At 40.2% G+C, this 18189-nt stretch overlaps 1 protein-coding gene across 1 annotated transcript in view; it reads left to right on the forward strand.

Annotated features, from left to right (window-relative positions):
- csmd2 (CUB and Sushi multiple domains 2) overlaps positions 1–18189 on the forward strand; it is a 108568-nt gene that overhangs the window by 41158 nt on the left and 49221 nt on the right. The window contains exons 7-21 of the mRNA XM_077589836.1: positions 4676–4788; positions 5797–5874; positions 6209–6296; positions 6402–6526; positions 8410–8531; positions 9223–9326; positions 9971–10083; positions 11963–12145; positions 12992–13182; positions 13246–13381; positions 14669–14863; positions 15932–16070; positions 16840–17027; positions 17365–17553; positions 17740–17856. Of these exons, the coding sequence (XP_077445962.1) occupies positions 4676–4788; positions 5797–5874; positions 6209–6296; positions 6402–6526; positions 8410–8531; positions 9223–9326; positions 9971–10083; positions 11963–12145; positions 12992–13182; positions 13246–13381; positions 14669–14863; positions 15932–16070; positions 16840–17027; positions 17365–17553; positions 17740–17856 (2081 nt within the window). The remainder of the gene's footprint in view (positions 1–4675; positions 4789–5796; positions 5875–6208; positions 6297–6401; positions 6527–8409; positions 8532–9222; positions 9327–9970; positions 10084–11962; positions 12146–12991; positions 13183–13245; positions 13382–14668; positions 14864–15931; positions 16071–16839; positions 17028–17364; positions 17554–17739; positions 17857–18189) is intronic.

The following is an 18189-nucleotide window of genomic DNA, read 5'->3' on the forward strand; positions in this document are numbered from 1 at the left end:
CAATGTAACACTTGGATTTGCTGCCTCTATTTATGCCCTAGCTCTACTGCACTATCATGTTGTGACAGTTTTATTGTGAGCTCAAGTTACAGAAAGTCCATAGAAATAGCCACTCGATGCATTCCAATGGTTGTTTTCCATGCTTTTCAAAAGGAACTGTACTTTATTCAACATTGATTGGATTTAAAGCTCCGTGTTGAAGAGTTCCCCCAACACAATTCACTTCAAAACTAGGCAACACAAATATGATTTCACGAAAACACGTTTTCTAGTTTCTCGTATGGCATCCCCCACGTCTCCAAGATTGGTGAACACCCATTTTGGTTTCTGACTAATCCCGCAGCCAGCTGACAGGCGCTCAAGCGGAAAATCAAACAATAGGCCAGTACGTTCTCCTTGGAGTCGGTGAAAAGCGCCTGTGTGGGAGCCAGACTAAAAGCACATCAGTTCCTCTGAGGAAGTCCTTGTGTTTGAATTCATAGTCACGAGGCACCAATATAAGCTGCTGGTATGGTTTAAGAGTGCATATGATCATTTTGTTTCCAATTGGAAAAAAAGCGGATATTGACTGCTGCATTGGAGAGCTGCAAAATGGACATTCTAGTGAGAAAATTTGGCACATTTTGTCACATTTGGATTCATTTTGAAGTCGTTTGGTGTGTTCCACCCACTTAGTTGGAAGGGCCATTTCAGGCTGGCCAGGAATGTGTCTTTGCAAGGGCACTCTCTATACCAATTGAAACACTCGAGAACACCGTAAGAATGCGGACATAATAATGGCAGCTAGTGTGTGTACGTGATTTAGAACACAACTAGTGTGTGTGTTGTAACCTGGATGAATCACAAAATTATGTTCAATTTTGACAAAGAAAATGTTCAATTATAAGCACTTTTGGGTGATAAAAGGGTCTGAAATGGATTATGGCCTCTTATTTCTTACACACTCTGCATAATGAACACAATGGAGTAGAAGAACATTTTGTTCCAGTGTTGCAAAGTGTAGTTTTGAATAATAGACATTGAAAATAGATGTTGATGGTTTGACTGGTCACCATTAATTTTTTTTAGAATGCTTACACCTGAAGGTAATTAGCTTTCTCCATGCATTATTTTGACCTTTTATACAATATGCCGTCGTTTATATAGTATCGGCTTCCTTGTCAGGACGCATTCACTAAAAGGGAAAGTTCTGAGTCGGCACTATTTGTCCATTATAAAAAATAAAAAAATAAAAAGTGCACATGAGCAGATTGTATGGCAACAGTTTTATATGCCATTTAGTTTTATGAATGTCAGTAAGTGACTGTTGCCAATGGAATGTTGTTAAATCAGGGATACATTTAATAGCCTCAGGTACCTAAAAAAAGTTTCCCCGTAATTCTTGCAGCAGCAAATTTTGTCCATTATTACTCTACATCCACATTCTTATTCATCTTATTATTGTTTGATACTTGTAAACATAACAGATTGTTTAAAAATGTTTGTCAATTCAACAAGTGATTTCCATTTTGAGAAATGTTTGAGTAATCTCATTGGCACAGAGGAAAACAGTTTGTTTTCCCACTTGCAAAATATTGATTGTATTTTTAGTACTGTCAGGTGCACCATCGATGTGCACATTTATTTTCATACATTATATGGTGGAATAGTATTTTAATTTACGGTTTAGTATAGTGAGGCCCAGTTGTAGTGCTTACTGTTCGCCACTAGTATACAGGAAGATGTCTTGTACGTTTTCCGCTCGCTGGAATTGAATTTTGTCACCTGCTGTTTATATTTGAATATAAACAGGTGTGACATAGTTGAAGGTGAGTAGTCGGAATGAAAGAAAGGGAAATGATGTGTTGTTCCTCCTTGAAAGAAATTTCTTCCAATCAGTTTCCACATTATGTTTTCTGACGGCAGTCAAGAAAAGGAAGGCAGCAATTCCCCTGAAGATTTAACTCCACTCCCTGCTGTGACCTGAAGTTTGCCTTGTTATTTTGAAGGGGCAGCTGCAATAGAATTCAATGAAACACAACTTTAATTATAAAGCGCTTGACAAGAAGGAAACCGTGGAAGTATTAGAAAAGAGAACAAGTTGCAATGATGAGGTTTGAAATCCCCTTCTGCCAGAAACACTGCCCTGCAGGCCTTCATCAAACTTCTGGTACCCATTAATGTTTTGTCATGTTCCCCTGGAGTTTGTTCTCTCAAGACCTGAATGGACAAAAGTGGTGGTTCAGTAATAGTTAGAGGGGCTGTGTAAACACCAAAGAGCTTGGCCCATTTTTTTACCCCCCACGTCTGAAGGTCACTGCCACACCACAAGCTTACACTGAATAATTTGACTTCACAAGGGATTTTATGCTCCCATCCATGGTGTATTTTAGTCTGTCCACATGCACTATACTGTCTAGTTCATCTGGATTAGCCTGTCCGGTGCCATAATGCCCATCATTAAAATGCTGAAAGTTCAGCCGGCTGCTTTAAAGTCACCGTGACCCCGACTCCTCGGCACAGGCTTGCATACAGAGCAGACTTCTGATCCGTCTTCTGAAGCAGCTGCAATTACAAGCAACGTCTATCCAGAGCCAAAATGGTCCATCGGACTAACCAACCACGGCAACGCCCGCCCACGTGTGAACATGAACTATGTTCATTAGAGGCAGTCATGCTCTAAAACTGTGATTTTAATATGTTTGATCCTGCTGTGGATGCAGTAACCTCTGAAACCTCACATCAACCCCACCACTTAATATGCATACCATCGTAATTGCCTGGAATACAGAGCAGATGGCATACAAATCCCAATCAAACAGGAGCAAAAATTATTTTGACAATGGTTGAGGCTGACATTTATTCTTTTTCTTACTAAAATGACCAATGTGTTTTCCCTCGTTGTTGCATTTTGTCAGATATGAGCACAACATGGATCTTGTTGGTCGACCAAATTTCGACCTGGTTTATTATCATATGGAAGTTGCCTTCTATCGTGATTAATGGCCATTTTCAAGATAATGTTTTTTTGGCATTGTGTGATGTGATCATCTATTATCCACTTTGTATGTACTTTTAATTTCCCTTAGGTGACTTTTTATCAAACTCATCAAAGTTCAGACCAAAGAAAGTAAGCTACAATGTCAAGGGAAACCATAACATATCACATAGTGTCAATCTTCAATCAAAAAAAGAAAAAAAAATACATTCTCCTCTTTCACCTTGACCCGGCCGGCTTAAACACATTTTATCGGACTTGGAATCATTAAAGTCTCTCAGACAGTGCAGCTGTGGGCCCACGCAAAAGAAATGTGATTTAGCACCATGCTCCCAAGACAATAATAAACTAATACTACAGTGAGGTGCAAAGGAACCATAGAAAAGCACAGAGAGCCACAGCATCCTTCAGAAGACCTCCAACAGTCTGCTCCACACTAAATGTGTTGCTCCCACTTGTCCCCTTCGCTCTCAATTTTATGTCACGTTAAAGAAAGTGATGAAATCTGGTAAGGAAGTCCCAACATTTTTGGATTATTGTGGAATGAACATTTTGTTCCACATAATCATCACTGGCAGATTTTATGGGAATTATTCATTTATTTTTATGAAAGATGGGGAAAAAGTGCCTTATGCTATTCCATTGTTCTGACATCATTTGTTGTAATTGAGTAGCAATGTGACTCTTTTCTATTATCTTAAGTGATGTAGCATATTGTATCCTCTCAGCCAATTGTGTTTGCCTCTCTCCGTGGCGCACATGGCATCATCGATCAAATCCAACTTATGACCGGCGCACTTGACTTCAATTCCACCCTGCAGCCTTCAGGTCAAAGTAAAATAAGCCATGCGTAAATGTCTCAAATAATAGACTTACTGTTTGTCCATTCTGATTCATACCTTTCAAGAACTGAAGTGAAATTAATACTGTCGTCGTTTCTATCATGGCAGCAAAGACAAAAGTCTAGTTCTTACTAAATCCACCTCAAACTGTACTGTGGACATCACACACTATCAATTTTAGAGAGTAATTTAGCAGAGAAAGCTCCCTTGAGTTAGTTTGTCCTATGGTAAAATTGTGTGCCCCCAAATGACTTTGTCTTTAACAACGGCAGATGTGCCAAGTAAGCAAGAGCTCATTAGGTGTTTGTGAAGTATGGTCCACAATTCCTTTTTTTTCTCTGAACTCCAAATTAAGTGTTGTTCATACAAATGCCAATGCTACTCCACTTTTTATTGGCAAATTGTTTAGTGGAGTGATTGTGGAAAAACCTAAATACATGTAATAAGCGGCCTCATTAAAAGTGGAATAATGGGACCATCCAAAGTTGAGGGAAAAAATGCAAAGCTCTTATTGGTGGTAATAGTTCAGATGTGGTACTTATGTCTAAGCATGAATAACTGTTACAATTTTGATTCACTAATTTATTGTTTCCAAAAATATATCAAAGTAACATACATACCCATTGGATAAAATGACTTTTTTTTCAGTTTCAGGAGTCTATTTTTAAAAAAAGGTTTAGTTTGTATGTCTATTATATAATTGGTGAGCCCTGAGCCATTAGTCTATACATATTGGGTCAAATATATCTGATTCCTCCATTGTGCAAATGTTGTTACCTTCATAATTGCAACAAAACGCTCCCGTTCGACTGATGGAAAGTATTTAAAGTGCATTTTTGTGTGTACATTATTGCAGGTTCACCGGCCCCAACCTTCCCTCGCCCATTATTAGCAGCAAGAACTGGCTTCGTCTGCATTTTACATCGGACGGCAACCACAAGCTTAAAGGTTTCAGTGCGCAGTACCAAGGTAGGACGCTAGGATTCTTGGCAAAAGCATTTGCTGTTTATGAATATTTGTTTTGACATTCCCATTAATGGACTTTTAACAAGGTGCAAAATGATCAACGGTGGAGTGAATTAAAAGCAGGTTAAAGTTGTTAGCAAATGCAAAGCAATTCGCCAAACTGTTGCCGTCCAGAGACGGGACATTATGAATATTTATTTTTTAACATGCGATTGCTCCTGGCAATGTTCCCCAAGCACAAAATCTGAACTGGGGAACTCGTGTCAAAAGATGATTCATAATATAAGAGCGGTACGAATCTGCTGAGCGCACTCTTGTTCCCAGGGAAATAAATTTTTCATGATCTTACTCTTCATTTTGTTCCTCTCTCAAGATGACACTGAAAAGGAGAGATGATGCCAAGACCAGTGGAGGAATACCTGCTTGCTTCAATGACATTTCTTAGTGTGTGTGTGCTAGAGAGAAAATTATCAGAAAGAAAGAAATTGCTTTAAATTGTGCTTGCCAGAAAACCATTCATTCCAAGTTGTCTTTCCGCATGTTTAAGTATCTTAGTTTTTCACCTATTGAACAAATTGAGGTGGACCACACTTTATTACTTATTTTTTTCTGATCACATTATATTCACTGTACATTGCACAACCTCAGAGGCCGATTCCTAAATACAATCCCTCCATCTAGCACTGCCCTTTCTCATGTTATTACTTTTTGGAGGTACAAGGGCCAACTCAGAAAATGGATGATCTGGGCGAATTCCATTATTCCCTCCCTGTAGGAAAGGTGGATTCTAAATATGTCTGGCATTTAAGGTAGTGGAAACAAGAAAGGAGGAAAGTAGAACAGAAAAAGATAGTATTGGAAAAGGGAGAGGGGTTCCATTTTTTATATATCCGTATTTTATAAGTGTTTGGAATTAGCTGTCATTTGGTCTATAACTTCCTTGCTCCAAAACAGCGGACAATCATGCCAGTCAAGATAATTAAAATGTATTTATTTGCCTCCCCTTTCTAGTCAAGAAGATGACTGAGCTGAAGTCCAGAGGCGTAAAGATGTTGCCGAGCAAAGACAACTATCACAAGATATCAGTGTGTAAGTCGATAGTCATTGCCCGATTAATACGGAATTTTATTAGTCACACTTTTTTCAGTCTGTCTGAACCTCTGAATAATACTCAAGTGTGGCAGCCATGTTATGTAGACTATAGTGGTAACTGATGCCTATTTTCCCTGTAGTTATCCATCTCACTATTGTTAATTTTGTAACTGCAGTGTGATTTATATACCTTATTTTTCCTCTTCATTGCAATTTATAACCCCCAAAATACCATAATATTCGGCGAGAGAAAGGGCGGTAAACAAACTGGTAAAGTCTGGAGTTTCTTATTAATCAATTGTTCCATTCACCCAATTAAATTTCAATGCAGTGTCTCAAATGGGCGTGGTGCAAGGACACAACATGTGCCCTGACCCTGGCATCCCAGATCGGGGAAAAAGAAAAGGCTCAGACTTCAGGTAAAGTTTTTCAACACTTGGATGGAAATTTAACGAGCGCATAGTTTAGTGGCAAAGGTTCTCTTCCTTCCTTTCCTGAATGCACGTCAACTGATTTGAGTGCAGGCGAGGAGCCACGGTGCATTTCTCCTGCGACGAGGGTTATGAGCTGCAAGGTTCCAAGAGCATCAGTTGTCTGAGAGTGACTGACAGCTACGTGGGATGGAGTGACGAGCGACCCATCTGCCGAGGCAAGTGTCGAAGTTGCCGCGTGAGAAACAGCTAGAAGCCCCATCGCGTCATCACGGTTGCGCAAGTCTATTGTCTGTTTAAATGATTTCATTTTACACAAACTTTGCTTCCTCTTTGCATTTTCCAATGGTTAGTTTGGAATGAATTATGAATCACGATTCAAATCATTATCTGCCGGCTGATGCAGTTAAATCATTGAACAACATCAGAAAGCAAGAGGCCAATGTTTAATTCCTGAATAATTGAAAAATCTGATTTAAAGTATTAATATTATTCTCGCAATTAAAACGGGTAATGCCATCGCTAGTAATCCGTGTGCAACCATTTCAGCAACATTTGCCTTTTGTAATGATTCATTTCCGCTTTTCTTTCACATTTGCAACGGCACATTTTTCTGCCTCACTTGGTTGTGATGCTAAAACATTATCCAACATCCTAATTTAGCGTTCATCATCGGTTCAATGTGACTTTTATTATTAGCATGCAGTGAGGACGATCACAATATCTGCTCTTTTTAAAGGAACTTGCTGTCCTCAATTACTGCATATTCATTTTTTAGCCGAATATAAGGGTCACATTCAAGGCCAGAGCAACTACCGTATTTTCATGACTATAATAATAATATTAATTGGACATAGGCCCTGTCGTCATCATCAACAACAAAAGCCTAAATGTCATCACACCCAGAAAATGTGTATGACGAAATTGGTAAGGCACACTTAAAAGTCTTAACATTTCTCCAAAATAGACAGGGCACCTTATAATCCAGTGCGCCTTATATATGGAAAAAAATAAAATGTGTCATTCATTGAGGGTGCGCCTTATAGTCGTGAAAATACGGTATTATTCATTGCAGCTGCTTTCTTTACGTGTTCGACCGAAGTGATGTTGAAACCTTTTCAGTAATTTTAGACACTCGGGGTACACACATACACATCCTACATCCCTTTAAGCACTCATTGAAATTCGGTTTTAATTTGAAAGGATGTTTAACAGCCCTACCATGCAGATCCCCGCAGGCCGTGATAACAAAAGTCACATTGTCCTTTGAAGGATGGCTTGCTTCAAAGTTTTCACCCTGCCTCCGCACTGAGGACCTATTGTTGTCCTAACGAATTGCTTTGTTGTTTACGCATTAGTAAGGCTTTCCTGAGCATGTGCGTATCGGTGGCGCCCATATACTACAAGAATATATAAAAATGTCAACATTCCCCTCTGGTTGTGCTCAAACTTCTCCTTTTTTACCTCTCACCCATTTTATTATTAGTTGTCCTTGTTGTAAATGAATTCCACATAAAAAATCTAAGCAAAACAAACTTACAATCGGTAATTTAACGCTGTCAGGAATTTATATCTAGGCATCTGCTCGTCGGATTATATTTCTAGTGCTGCATTTAAAAACCTGAAGCACATCACTTGTCTCTGATATTATATACCAAAGTCTTCTTCTCATAGTTTTATTTCTCCAAGTCATGATTCTACGTGGACTCTGGCATTTTGTCCACCTTGTATTTATTATCAATAAAAAACAGTGTACGGCTGTGTCATCGCTACTTTATATACAGTATATACACTTTATGTTGAAGACTAGAGGCCTATGGGAGTCCATATGGAACTGATTTAACTTAAGCAAGAAAGCCAGATAATGATGTACTAATACGAATGTAAGAAATCTAATTTGGAAATGTGCCTCCAAGGCGCAACCACCAATGAAGGAACTGAATGGTTTCACGGTGAACTTTATTGAGGGCTGCGCTTGGGTCAAGGAATATCTATCGGAGTGTAAACTTCAGGGATTTTCTGCTCTCAAAGGCCGCAGTTGTCATGGTGATTAACAGGCACTGATCATATTTGAGTAAAGGATTTCACTGTCTTCTTTCAGCTCCGATGTGTGGAGGTCCGCTAAAAGGACCTAGCGGGGTCATGACATCGCCGAATTATCCGGTCCAATACGACAACAATGCCAACTGCACTTGGATCATCACTGCGACAGACACGTCAAAGGTAGAAAATGACGAATCAAAAAAAATATCGGAAGTTTCTCTGCAGTGTTTTGATTTTTTTGGGGTCCAAATGAATCAGAAATTTGACTTATTTGGAAAAATAACTAGTACATTATATGACTCTTCTAAATCATAATTCTTTCTGTAATATAATTGTGAGGATTTGCCATGCCACTATGTGACACAGGTTCAAAAATAAAACGACATCAAAAAATAAGGAATATGAAAAAAAACAATATATTCAATAAGGGCCAGTGAGGGATCTTGTTTAAACTGGTTGGAGTGAGGAGAGATTGTTTTATTTTCATTTTAAATTAAATAAATAAAGCAGAACGATAATTATTCTGACATTTTTAATGCTTGAATTATCATCAACTTGCACAGTGACTTAGGTTGTGATTTTTAACTGATCTGATGTCTTTTTTTTTACATAAAATGCATTGTCCCCTGCTGGGACAGGCTCCAGCACCCCACCGCGACCCTTATGGGAATAAGCCGTTCAGAAAATGAATGAACAAAAGTCTCGTTAAAGCCCAAATGTGTTAATGGCTGTCGAGTTTGTCAGTTGAATGTACCAAAGTCTGACAAAGGACGGACAGAGAATAGGAAAGAAAATAAGAGACAAAAGCGCCTAACTGTTATATTTCAGCATTTGTTATTTCAGCTGTCTGACTAAACCCAATGCTGTCTAGGTGATCAAGCTAACTTTTGAGGATTTTGACCTGGAACGAGGCTATGACACGCTGACAGTTGGGGATGGTGAAGTGGTGGGGGACCAGAAGACAATCTTTCATGTGTGAGTGACTCTTTCTTGCCTTTCTCTCTTCTATTTTTTTTCTTCTGTCAAATTGTGTCTCTCTGGATGCGATTATATTCAGATCAAATGTTATTTTTGCCCCTAGCATTCTCTAATTTGTTTTGTTTTCCTCATTATTTGGGTTAATTTGGCAGTAGTGATCCCCCTCCTCTATGCATGTTAAATAGGTGTGGCTCCACGGTGCCTTCAAGATGCTCAGGAGCATTTAGTAAAATACATAATGACCAATGAAAGTGTCTCAATTGGCAGAGAACATCAGACGGCACCTTCTTGATATTCCAACCACCATCGCTGAAATGATAGCCTTTAATCACTCACTCTTCTTGTTGGGATTCACAACTAATTAGAATTGATTGAAATGACTATTCAGATTGGAGGACATTAGTTCTGTCCGACTGGCTAATCTTCACTCTATTTCTCACTAACACATCTCCAAATGTTTGAAATTAGCATTTTTACTTGCTTGCATAAAAGATGAGGTTCCAGACTTTGTATTATTGTCTTAAATTTGGCTTGTCTTTGCTTTTACGGGTTCATACTTGTATATTCTGATCTTGTTTCAAAGATAAATTGTGGAATGTTAATTTTTTTTAACATTTATTTTGTCTTATTATTTTTATTAGCCTGTCTGGTACCACCACGCCTGACCTCGTGGTTAGTACCAGTCATCAGATGTGGCTGAATTTCAAAACAGATGACACCAGTGGCTCTCTTGGCTTCAAGGTGTCTTTTGAAGGTAAGAACCACTTAAGAAAATCTCTATCATTGTGATTTGGGTGTCTGCATTATTAAGTGCATATTGTGCACATTAGCCTTGAACATTATCTTACTAAGTCTCTTATTCTCCCACCTCTGAGGTCAATCCATACATGAATCAGTTTACCTTTTGCCGCACTGCAAGCCGTGTCTTGCAGATGCTTGTTTTTTACGTCGGTAAAAATAAACGCGGAAAGTAGAACAGTCTGCAGAAAGAAAATGTAATTAAAACAATGAGTTCTACTTAATGAAGGTGAAAATATGCTTTGAATTCCTCCAAATCTGTCTCATTTGCATCCTCGATTGTTTTTGAAAATCCATCAATACTATTTAACAAAGTCATCCAAGTTTACATTCTACCGCGTTTCTAATTAGTGCGTGGAACCCTTATGATAAGGAATAGTATATCATTATTTTGTTATAGCATTTTCCCCCAAATTTAACAGTTTAGATTATAAGGGTTCCATATTTCTGCAATAGGTTAACAAAACAACATTTGGAGACTGTTCTGATGAGAGATGAAATGTTTTTACTATATAACAATGTAAAAAATATCTGCAAATGACTCATCTCTCCTACAAATTTTTGTCCTTGTCCGTGCGTTTAGGAAATAAAACTGCTTTGTCATTTTCTGCTTTATGAGGGGCTCATCATTTTTGCCGTTGACAGTAAAGTGAGTTTGAGAGCTTATTAGGACGCTCGGGTAGTTCCGTAACCCAAATAGGCAGGGATAACAAGCATGCCATTACATCTCTTTCCTTATTTATAAGAAACAAATACCATTCACACTTGACAATGCAGACACAGAAGCATCGTCATGCAAAAAAATGCAGCATTACTCAATGTAGGTCACAAAGGAAAAAAAAGTCTCATCAAAGAGAAATGCAATTAATACAAAAAAAATCGTTCATCAGACTGACTTTGCATCACCAAAAGTCGACGCCGCAGACTCCAAAAAACTTTTAGTTCACGTGTCTGTGCAGCAAAATGACGTTAATCTCGTAATATCGCAAATGATCTCTTGTCATATTATAATGTATGACTCACATCTCTTAATATTACCATTTTAATTAGAAAATTTAAGAATGACAATGTACGATAGATCATTTCCCACATTTTCCCATCTTGGCACAGTGTTTTGGAAACAACGAAATGTAGGAATGTTTGCAAATCCTTGCATTCATTTCCCCGTTGCTGAAATGCAATCATGTCGTTCACTTACTTGGCCTCAGCATCATCTCAAAATGTACTGCCGTCCACTATAAGGTGAATTTCTATGTTAGATCAATAAGTTGTCTTGTGAATAAGGCCGCCTCGGGGTGGGGCAGGCCATTTTCTGGATACAATGTTAACATTCCCATCTGCAATCTGTTCTTAATGGAGGAATATAAACATTTTACACGAGCACAAACTCAACATTAATAGTAGTTTCCTACTTTTACAAGTTAGGTTGGCTTTATAATATGTACCCTATCTACTGTCCGTGCTCATAGAGGACGGAAAGGACGTAAACAGCATTAGCCAACGCACACTCCAATAAGGAATGCCTTTGAAGTCATTGCCTCTACATGTTTATATACTAGGACGTACTGTATATATGGCTAATGAGGTGCTATCAGACAAACATTCATGAGTTTTGATACAGAACATAAAGTATGTGGTGGTCCATGTTAGAAAAATGTCAATGAGCCTTCAATTTGCAAGGTAGGTGACAAAAGACATTGGGTGTTTGTATTGGATACAAGATCCATTATTTCCAGTTACTGTGTAGGGTTATACATGACCTGCCTATACATGTATCTATCATATATACTATAATAGTATTGAATCTATGTTTACGTTTTTTTTTCCCCCAACAGAAATCGATCAAGGCAGCTGCGGCGACCCTGGTATCCCCGCTTATGGGAAACGAGAGGGGACAGGTTTCCGTCATGGGGACAGGCTGTACTTTGAATGTTTGCCTGCCTTCGAGCTGGTCGGGAAGAAGAACATCACCTGCCAGAAAAACAACCAGTGGTCCGCCAAGAAACCGAGCTGCGTTTGTAAGTCCCTGCCTCGTGCATGTACTCGCATGAACACAATGAATTTGTACGCATAAATATGGATGACGGGCGCAGATCAGCACAGAACTGTTGCATGATAAAGAGGCTGATGATTGCAAAACTGATGCAAGGTTTTTTTTGAAACAATGCGGCATTCTGTTTTCTGATCATCACAATGAAAAGAGAGGCTGACTTTATAAATACGTAATTATCAGTTGTGTTATTCATATTAAATATTACAACCTCATCATTTAGTTGGCAATGATATCAACACACACATTTAAATATATAGTATGTACATACAGACAGACATGGTTTTACTCCAATGGTGAGTTTCCCAACATCCTTGTGAAGTGAATACAATAAAGGTGCATTGTGACAAATTACACAAATTAGCACTGACAAATCTTCATCTTCATGGATGCTGTTGCTATTTTTGGCTTCCGAGGATGGCATTTTTGTCACAGAACATTCCCGTCCATCGTTGAATTTTGCAAATGCTGTTTTTGGAGGGAAGACTAAGACAGATTGCACTGAAGACATCATTCATGTCGACGTGGATTTTCAGAAATGAGACGCGGCTGTCAAATATCAAATGTGCTCATGTCTGGTCCGCAAAGTGAAATGCTAATCGCGTCTTTGAAGGTGTTAAGTAACTAATGCTTTCATAAAAGGACAGTCGTCACCTTGACGGAATGACAATCAGTTGTGAGCGGCGTGTTGAAAATTGGACTCCATTAATATTATTGCATTCACATCATTACTTAAGGTTACAATAGACTGAATAGAGTACATCTCACTTTTAAAAAAATAACTTTCTGCATATGTTGTCTTTCCATCGTACAGTTTCCTGTTTCTTCAACTTCACCACACCGTCAGGGGTGCTGTTATCCCCAAACTACCCACAAGAATATGGCAACAACATGCACTGCGTTTGGCTGATCATAACCAACCCGGAGAGTCGAATAAATTTGGCCTTCAATGACCTGAGCATGGAAAAACAGTTTGACTTCCTCGCTATTAAGGATGGCGGAAAGGTACGTTGACTCTCAACTTTTGAAAAACTTGACTACTGACCGCCTTAATTGTTCTTTGGCCAGGCTGAGTCTCCCATCCTGGGCACCTTCTCCGGCGACGCCCTCCCACCCCCGATAACCACCAGTGCCCACGTTGCCCGCTTGGAATTCTTGACTGATCACACATACACAAACAGAGGCTTCAACATCACTTTTACGAGTAAGTAACAAAGTCGATAAACTCTATTAACCAGAAAGCTTGCCTGGAATGAATGTTTTATATTCGAGATGGTGTGCTTACCGATGCATATGGAAATGAAGCTCAAGTGCAATCACAATTAGCTACCTATCTCATACAAACTCCTCTACCCATGTGCAGCGGTGGTCACGCATCGCAGTGCACGCGACACTAAAATGACAAACTCGCTAGCTCTTATTTTTCCCTTGCACTAAGGCTTGGCGTATAATTAAATTTAGAATAAAGAGGAAACATTTATAGCTGACAAACACAATGTGGCAGCGCTCATTCTGTTCTAAAAAAAATAAAAATATCCACATTAGTTTTGCACATGGAAGTAAAACTATAATGTAATATACTACTTTTTGTTTTATTTTTTTTAAAGGGAGAAAATCAGGAAATTTAATATACATCTATAATCTTCATTTTAATTTGGTCCTAAAACAGAAATTCGGCACTCATGATTTACTTTCCCGGGCCACACAAAATGATGCGGCGGGCCAGATTTGGCCCCCGGGCCGCCACTTTGACACATGTGCCTTAAAGTAACAGAAATAAACTTCTTGCCCGTTCACCTTCAGATTATTCCAGCCTTTTCCATGCCCCCACTCGCCCCCCAAAAATATATGTTGCCAAATAAACCATCTGGTATGTCGTTGATGTTGATTTGATAGTTGCAAGTTCCTAACAATGATTTGCAAAATGATTTTCACTGTTAGAAAGTCGACACACGGAGAAAAGGACTGCATGGTGAAAGGCATCTGATGCATTATAATGAAAAAAAGTTCTAAGGCAGCCGAGGAAAGTGCAACTAATAAAGCCAGGTGACAGGAGCTGTCATTGGAAGGTGGCACTTTGTTCCAGAGGACAATGTCATCTGACTACATGGCACTTTTTGTCCCATCTTTCACGTTAATTAAGGAAGCGGCACACTGCTTAGGGACCATTTTGGGTGGGTTAATAAATATCAGCATGATGGATGATGTGTAGCTCCCATTCTGTTTGGGTTCACTGGATCCATGTGGGGGATTCATCAACACCCACGCGTCACTGAGCTGTGAGTCTGTCTTAGCGTTAGTGAGAAAGTAACACAGGTGATGTATTGGCTGACTTTTTTTTTTGACTCGCGCTCGCGGGGGTGCGTCCCTGCACTTGAGCATGCTCCATTATGCCACCATCTATTTTGAATGATTACAGGGGAATGAAAAAAAGTGTGTGAATGAATGTGTAGCAAGGATTTCATTTCTTATTCTCTGAATATTCTTATAGCATTTCGCCACAACGAGTGCCCCGACCCGGGCGTCCCCGTCAATGGGAAGCGGTTTGGGGAAAATCTTCAGCTGGGCAGTTCTATCTCTTTCGTATGCGAGGAGGGATTTGTCAAGACCCACGGCTCGCAAACGGTGTCCTGCATCCTCAAGGATGGCAATGTGGTGTGGGACAACGCAGTTCCGCGATGTGAAGGTGAGAAATCTCCATTTAAAGTATTTGTATTGCGATATAGACAATGTAAAACCTTGTGCACTGACAACATTGGGAACTTCTGCAGACTCGGTCACAGTCTGCAGAAGTTCCCCATCTTGTGGAAAACTTCCTGTGTGTGGTTCCAGTTTTTGTCCAACTTTACAACGTCTTTTTAAGTCTGTGTCCGTTTTTGCTACTGCAACAAAGATGGCGCCGTTCAAGTGACAGCCGGTGGCGGTAGCTCCGTCCACTCTTGCTTGTTTTGTGTTTTTGCTGCTTTTCTGTCTTAATGATTTGATTTGGTGATTCTTAATTATCCCATTTACTTTGATTTGCTTTGTACTTTGTGCTTTTGCTTTGTTGTTCTGTCTAATCACCCTCTTGGTACTGTCACAATGAAATTTCCCGAATACGGGATGGATAAAGTTATCCAATCCAATCCAACATGCGGGTGGGGAAAAAAAAGGCTATTTACATGCATATTGTCATGTCTTGTTTTCATACAGTATTATTACAGGGCTTAATACTGCTACCTGCTGGAGGAAAAGCTTTATTAAATTATAGCCTATCGTACCACAGCAGCCAAACAACATGGATCATATACGTACATGGTTTTATGTTGAAGTTTCATAAAGATCCTTCACAATACCAGGGTAACCGTAATATGTGTATGAAATGAACTCATATGCAATATTATGAACAGCCCAATTTATTCCAGCTTCACACGCGCAGTAAGAAAGCCAGATGGGTCAGCGGCTTATTCCTTGATGTTCACCTTTCGCAGATTGATGTTGGTGGAGAGCATTTGTAGACATATGTAAAGGAGGGAACACGCGTATGCCGACGCATAGATGTGCCTTTTAACGTATGCATGCGTGTTTGAGAAGCACATGGGTCATGTTCCTCGAAGAAATGGTTAACCTTGGAATGAACTGCCGCAAATTTGCATGCGCCGTTATAGAAACGGGACAAGCCCAGGTCTCGTCCGTGCACCCCGTCTCGTCTAATCTGGCTAAAACGTGCCTAATTCCAGCGGGATCTTCTCTGCCTTGTCCTTCTTTCTTACAGCCCCCTGTGGAGGAGATCTGAAGGCTCCCAGTGGAATCATCCTCTCCCCCGGCTGGCCAGAACTCTATAAGGAGGCCCTTAACTGTGAATGGATCATTGAAGCTCCTCCAGGCTACCCCATCAAGATCATATTCGACAAGTGAGTCACCCACATTGTAAATATCGCCTTGTCAGCGTTTCTTTTATTCCTCTATAAAAGTAGGGAGTTATCTCCTCTTCTTTTGTTCACGTTGTCGTGCCTTTCTGGAGGCAAAGAAGTCACTCCAATGCATATTAACATATAGCCGCTCAACTCGGAAAACATGTTTTATTGAATAAGTCCTCATAAGTATTTGATCCCTTTATATGATACTCCGTCCCTGAGGGATCTGCATATCTTGGCGGTACTAACAGGAATCCACACGCACACAAAGCAGCCCATCAAGGCACGCGAGGAGTCGTGCTCGCCGTTTCTATGCAAGTGTCTGTCAAGGGACACCGGAAGAATGCGCGGGAACGTAATCTGCCGCGACGGTTCGGATTCCAGAGTGAGAGAAGGAGACGGGGAGTTGTCGGATCAAACGCAACATTAGCGTTTCGCCAAGGCTCATCCTCGTGTCCTCCTCCCTTGCCTTGATAGCATGCCATGAAAAATGAATCTGCCGTAAATGTTTGTTCACTTATCTTTTTTTTCTTCCCCAGCATCAATAAAATATCACAAAACATTTCATTTAGATAATGCGGCTTTGAGTCAGAGCAATTTATTTGGGCCTTTTGAAGATGAAGTGGCCTTGCAAAAGCCAAAGATGGAGTGTGCGCGCGGAATGGTCGCACTCAATGCCAAATACCTGTGCCTTTATGCTTTTTTTCAATCATTTCTTTGAGGAATTCTGTTTGAAATATTCTCAAATCAATATCCTTGTCCTCAGGTTCCGAACCGAGGTCAATTACGACGTCCTGGAAGTCCGCGACGGCCGTTTTCCTTCTTCGCCGCTGATTGGAAGCTACCAGGGCACTCAAGTTCCTCAGTTCCTCATCAGCACCTCCAGCTTTCTGTATCTCCTCTTTTCCACCGACAAGAGCCACTCTGACATTGGATTTCGAATCCGCTACGAAAGTAAGAACCCGCATTGTCCACGTTGCGAATTAAAAAAAAAAAATCAATGCCCGAATTCACCATGTGCTAAATCTTTGCCAAGAATGAATCATTTATGATGAACCCCACTCAGACGGAATCATTGCTGGGTTGGGAAGAGGACTAAAACTTTTACTAAAACATTTGTTGAGAAAGGATGCTCAAGTAAATAATTAATCAGGGTTTCTTAAGGAGAAAAAGGGGGGAACGCTGCACGTTTTAATATTCCTTGCCCCCGGTTTGACCCAACAAAACCAAAGAAATCCACCCGTATTTTGAGTATGAAATATCTTGTCTGTTTTTCACCCATTCTGCGCAGCCTTGCAGCTCCAATCAGATCACTGCGTTGACCCGGGCATACCTGTCAACGGACTGCGACACGGAAACGACTTCTACGTGGGCGCCTTGGTCACATTTAGCTGCGACGCGGGATACACGCTTAGCGATCCAGAGCCTCTGGAATGCGAACCCAATTTCCAGTGGAGCCGCCCACTGCCAAGCTGCGATGGTACATTGCGGTCTAATGACCTACAAACCGAGGGTCCACGTGCATAAATTTACGCCCAGGAGCTGGAAAATGCAAATGTGTTTTCCCTACTTTTCCGTCTCCATCTCGTTTGCTTTGTGCTTTTAACACTCGCCTGTCTGTTTCCATTTCTCTTCCCCACGCACGTGCTATTGTTGTTGACACCAGCACTGTGCGGGGGTTACATCCAGGGCAACTTTGGCACCATCCTGTCCCCTGGCTTTCCAGACTTTTACCCGCATAACCTGAACTGCACTTGGATAATCGAGACCTCTCACGGCAAAGGTGAGCCAGAGCAGTCGGAATCCATTTGCCTTAAGATGTCATCTAGCTCCTAGCTTAAGTGGCCTTTATGCGGCGAACAAGCTGTCACTATGCACGAGAACATCACTGATAGGGTGGCCTAGGGCGACGTTGTCAGGGGAAAACTCTGACATTGTATTGTTGGAATAGGTTGTCCATCATAGTCAGGCACCATTTTTTTCTGATAAAATGCCTGGATTTTTTTTCCTTTTTAAATATAATCAGCCAACAATACATTTCAAAAACGCATCACAAAAGCTGCCCAACTACTGTGATAACGCATTTATGTAAGCTCTTTTTTTAATACAAGGCAAC

Source organism: Stigmatopora argus, chromosome 21 (genome assembly GCF_051989625.1).
Source record: "Stigmatopora argus isolate UIUO_Sarg chromosome 21, RoL_Sarg_1.0, whole genome shotgun sequence".
NCBI lineage: Eukaryota > Metazoa > Chordata > Actinopteri > Syngnathiformes > Syngnathidae > Stigmatopora > Stigmatopora argus.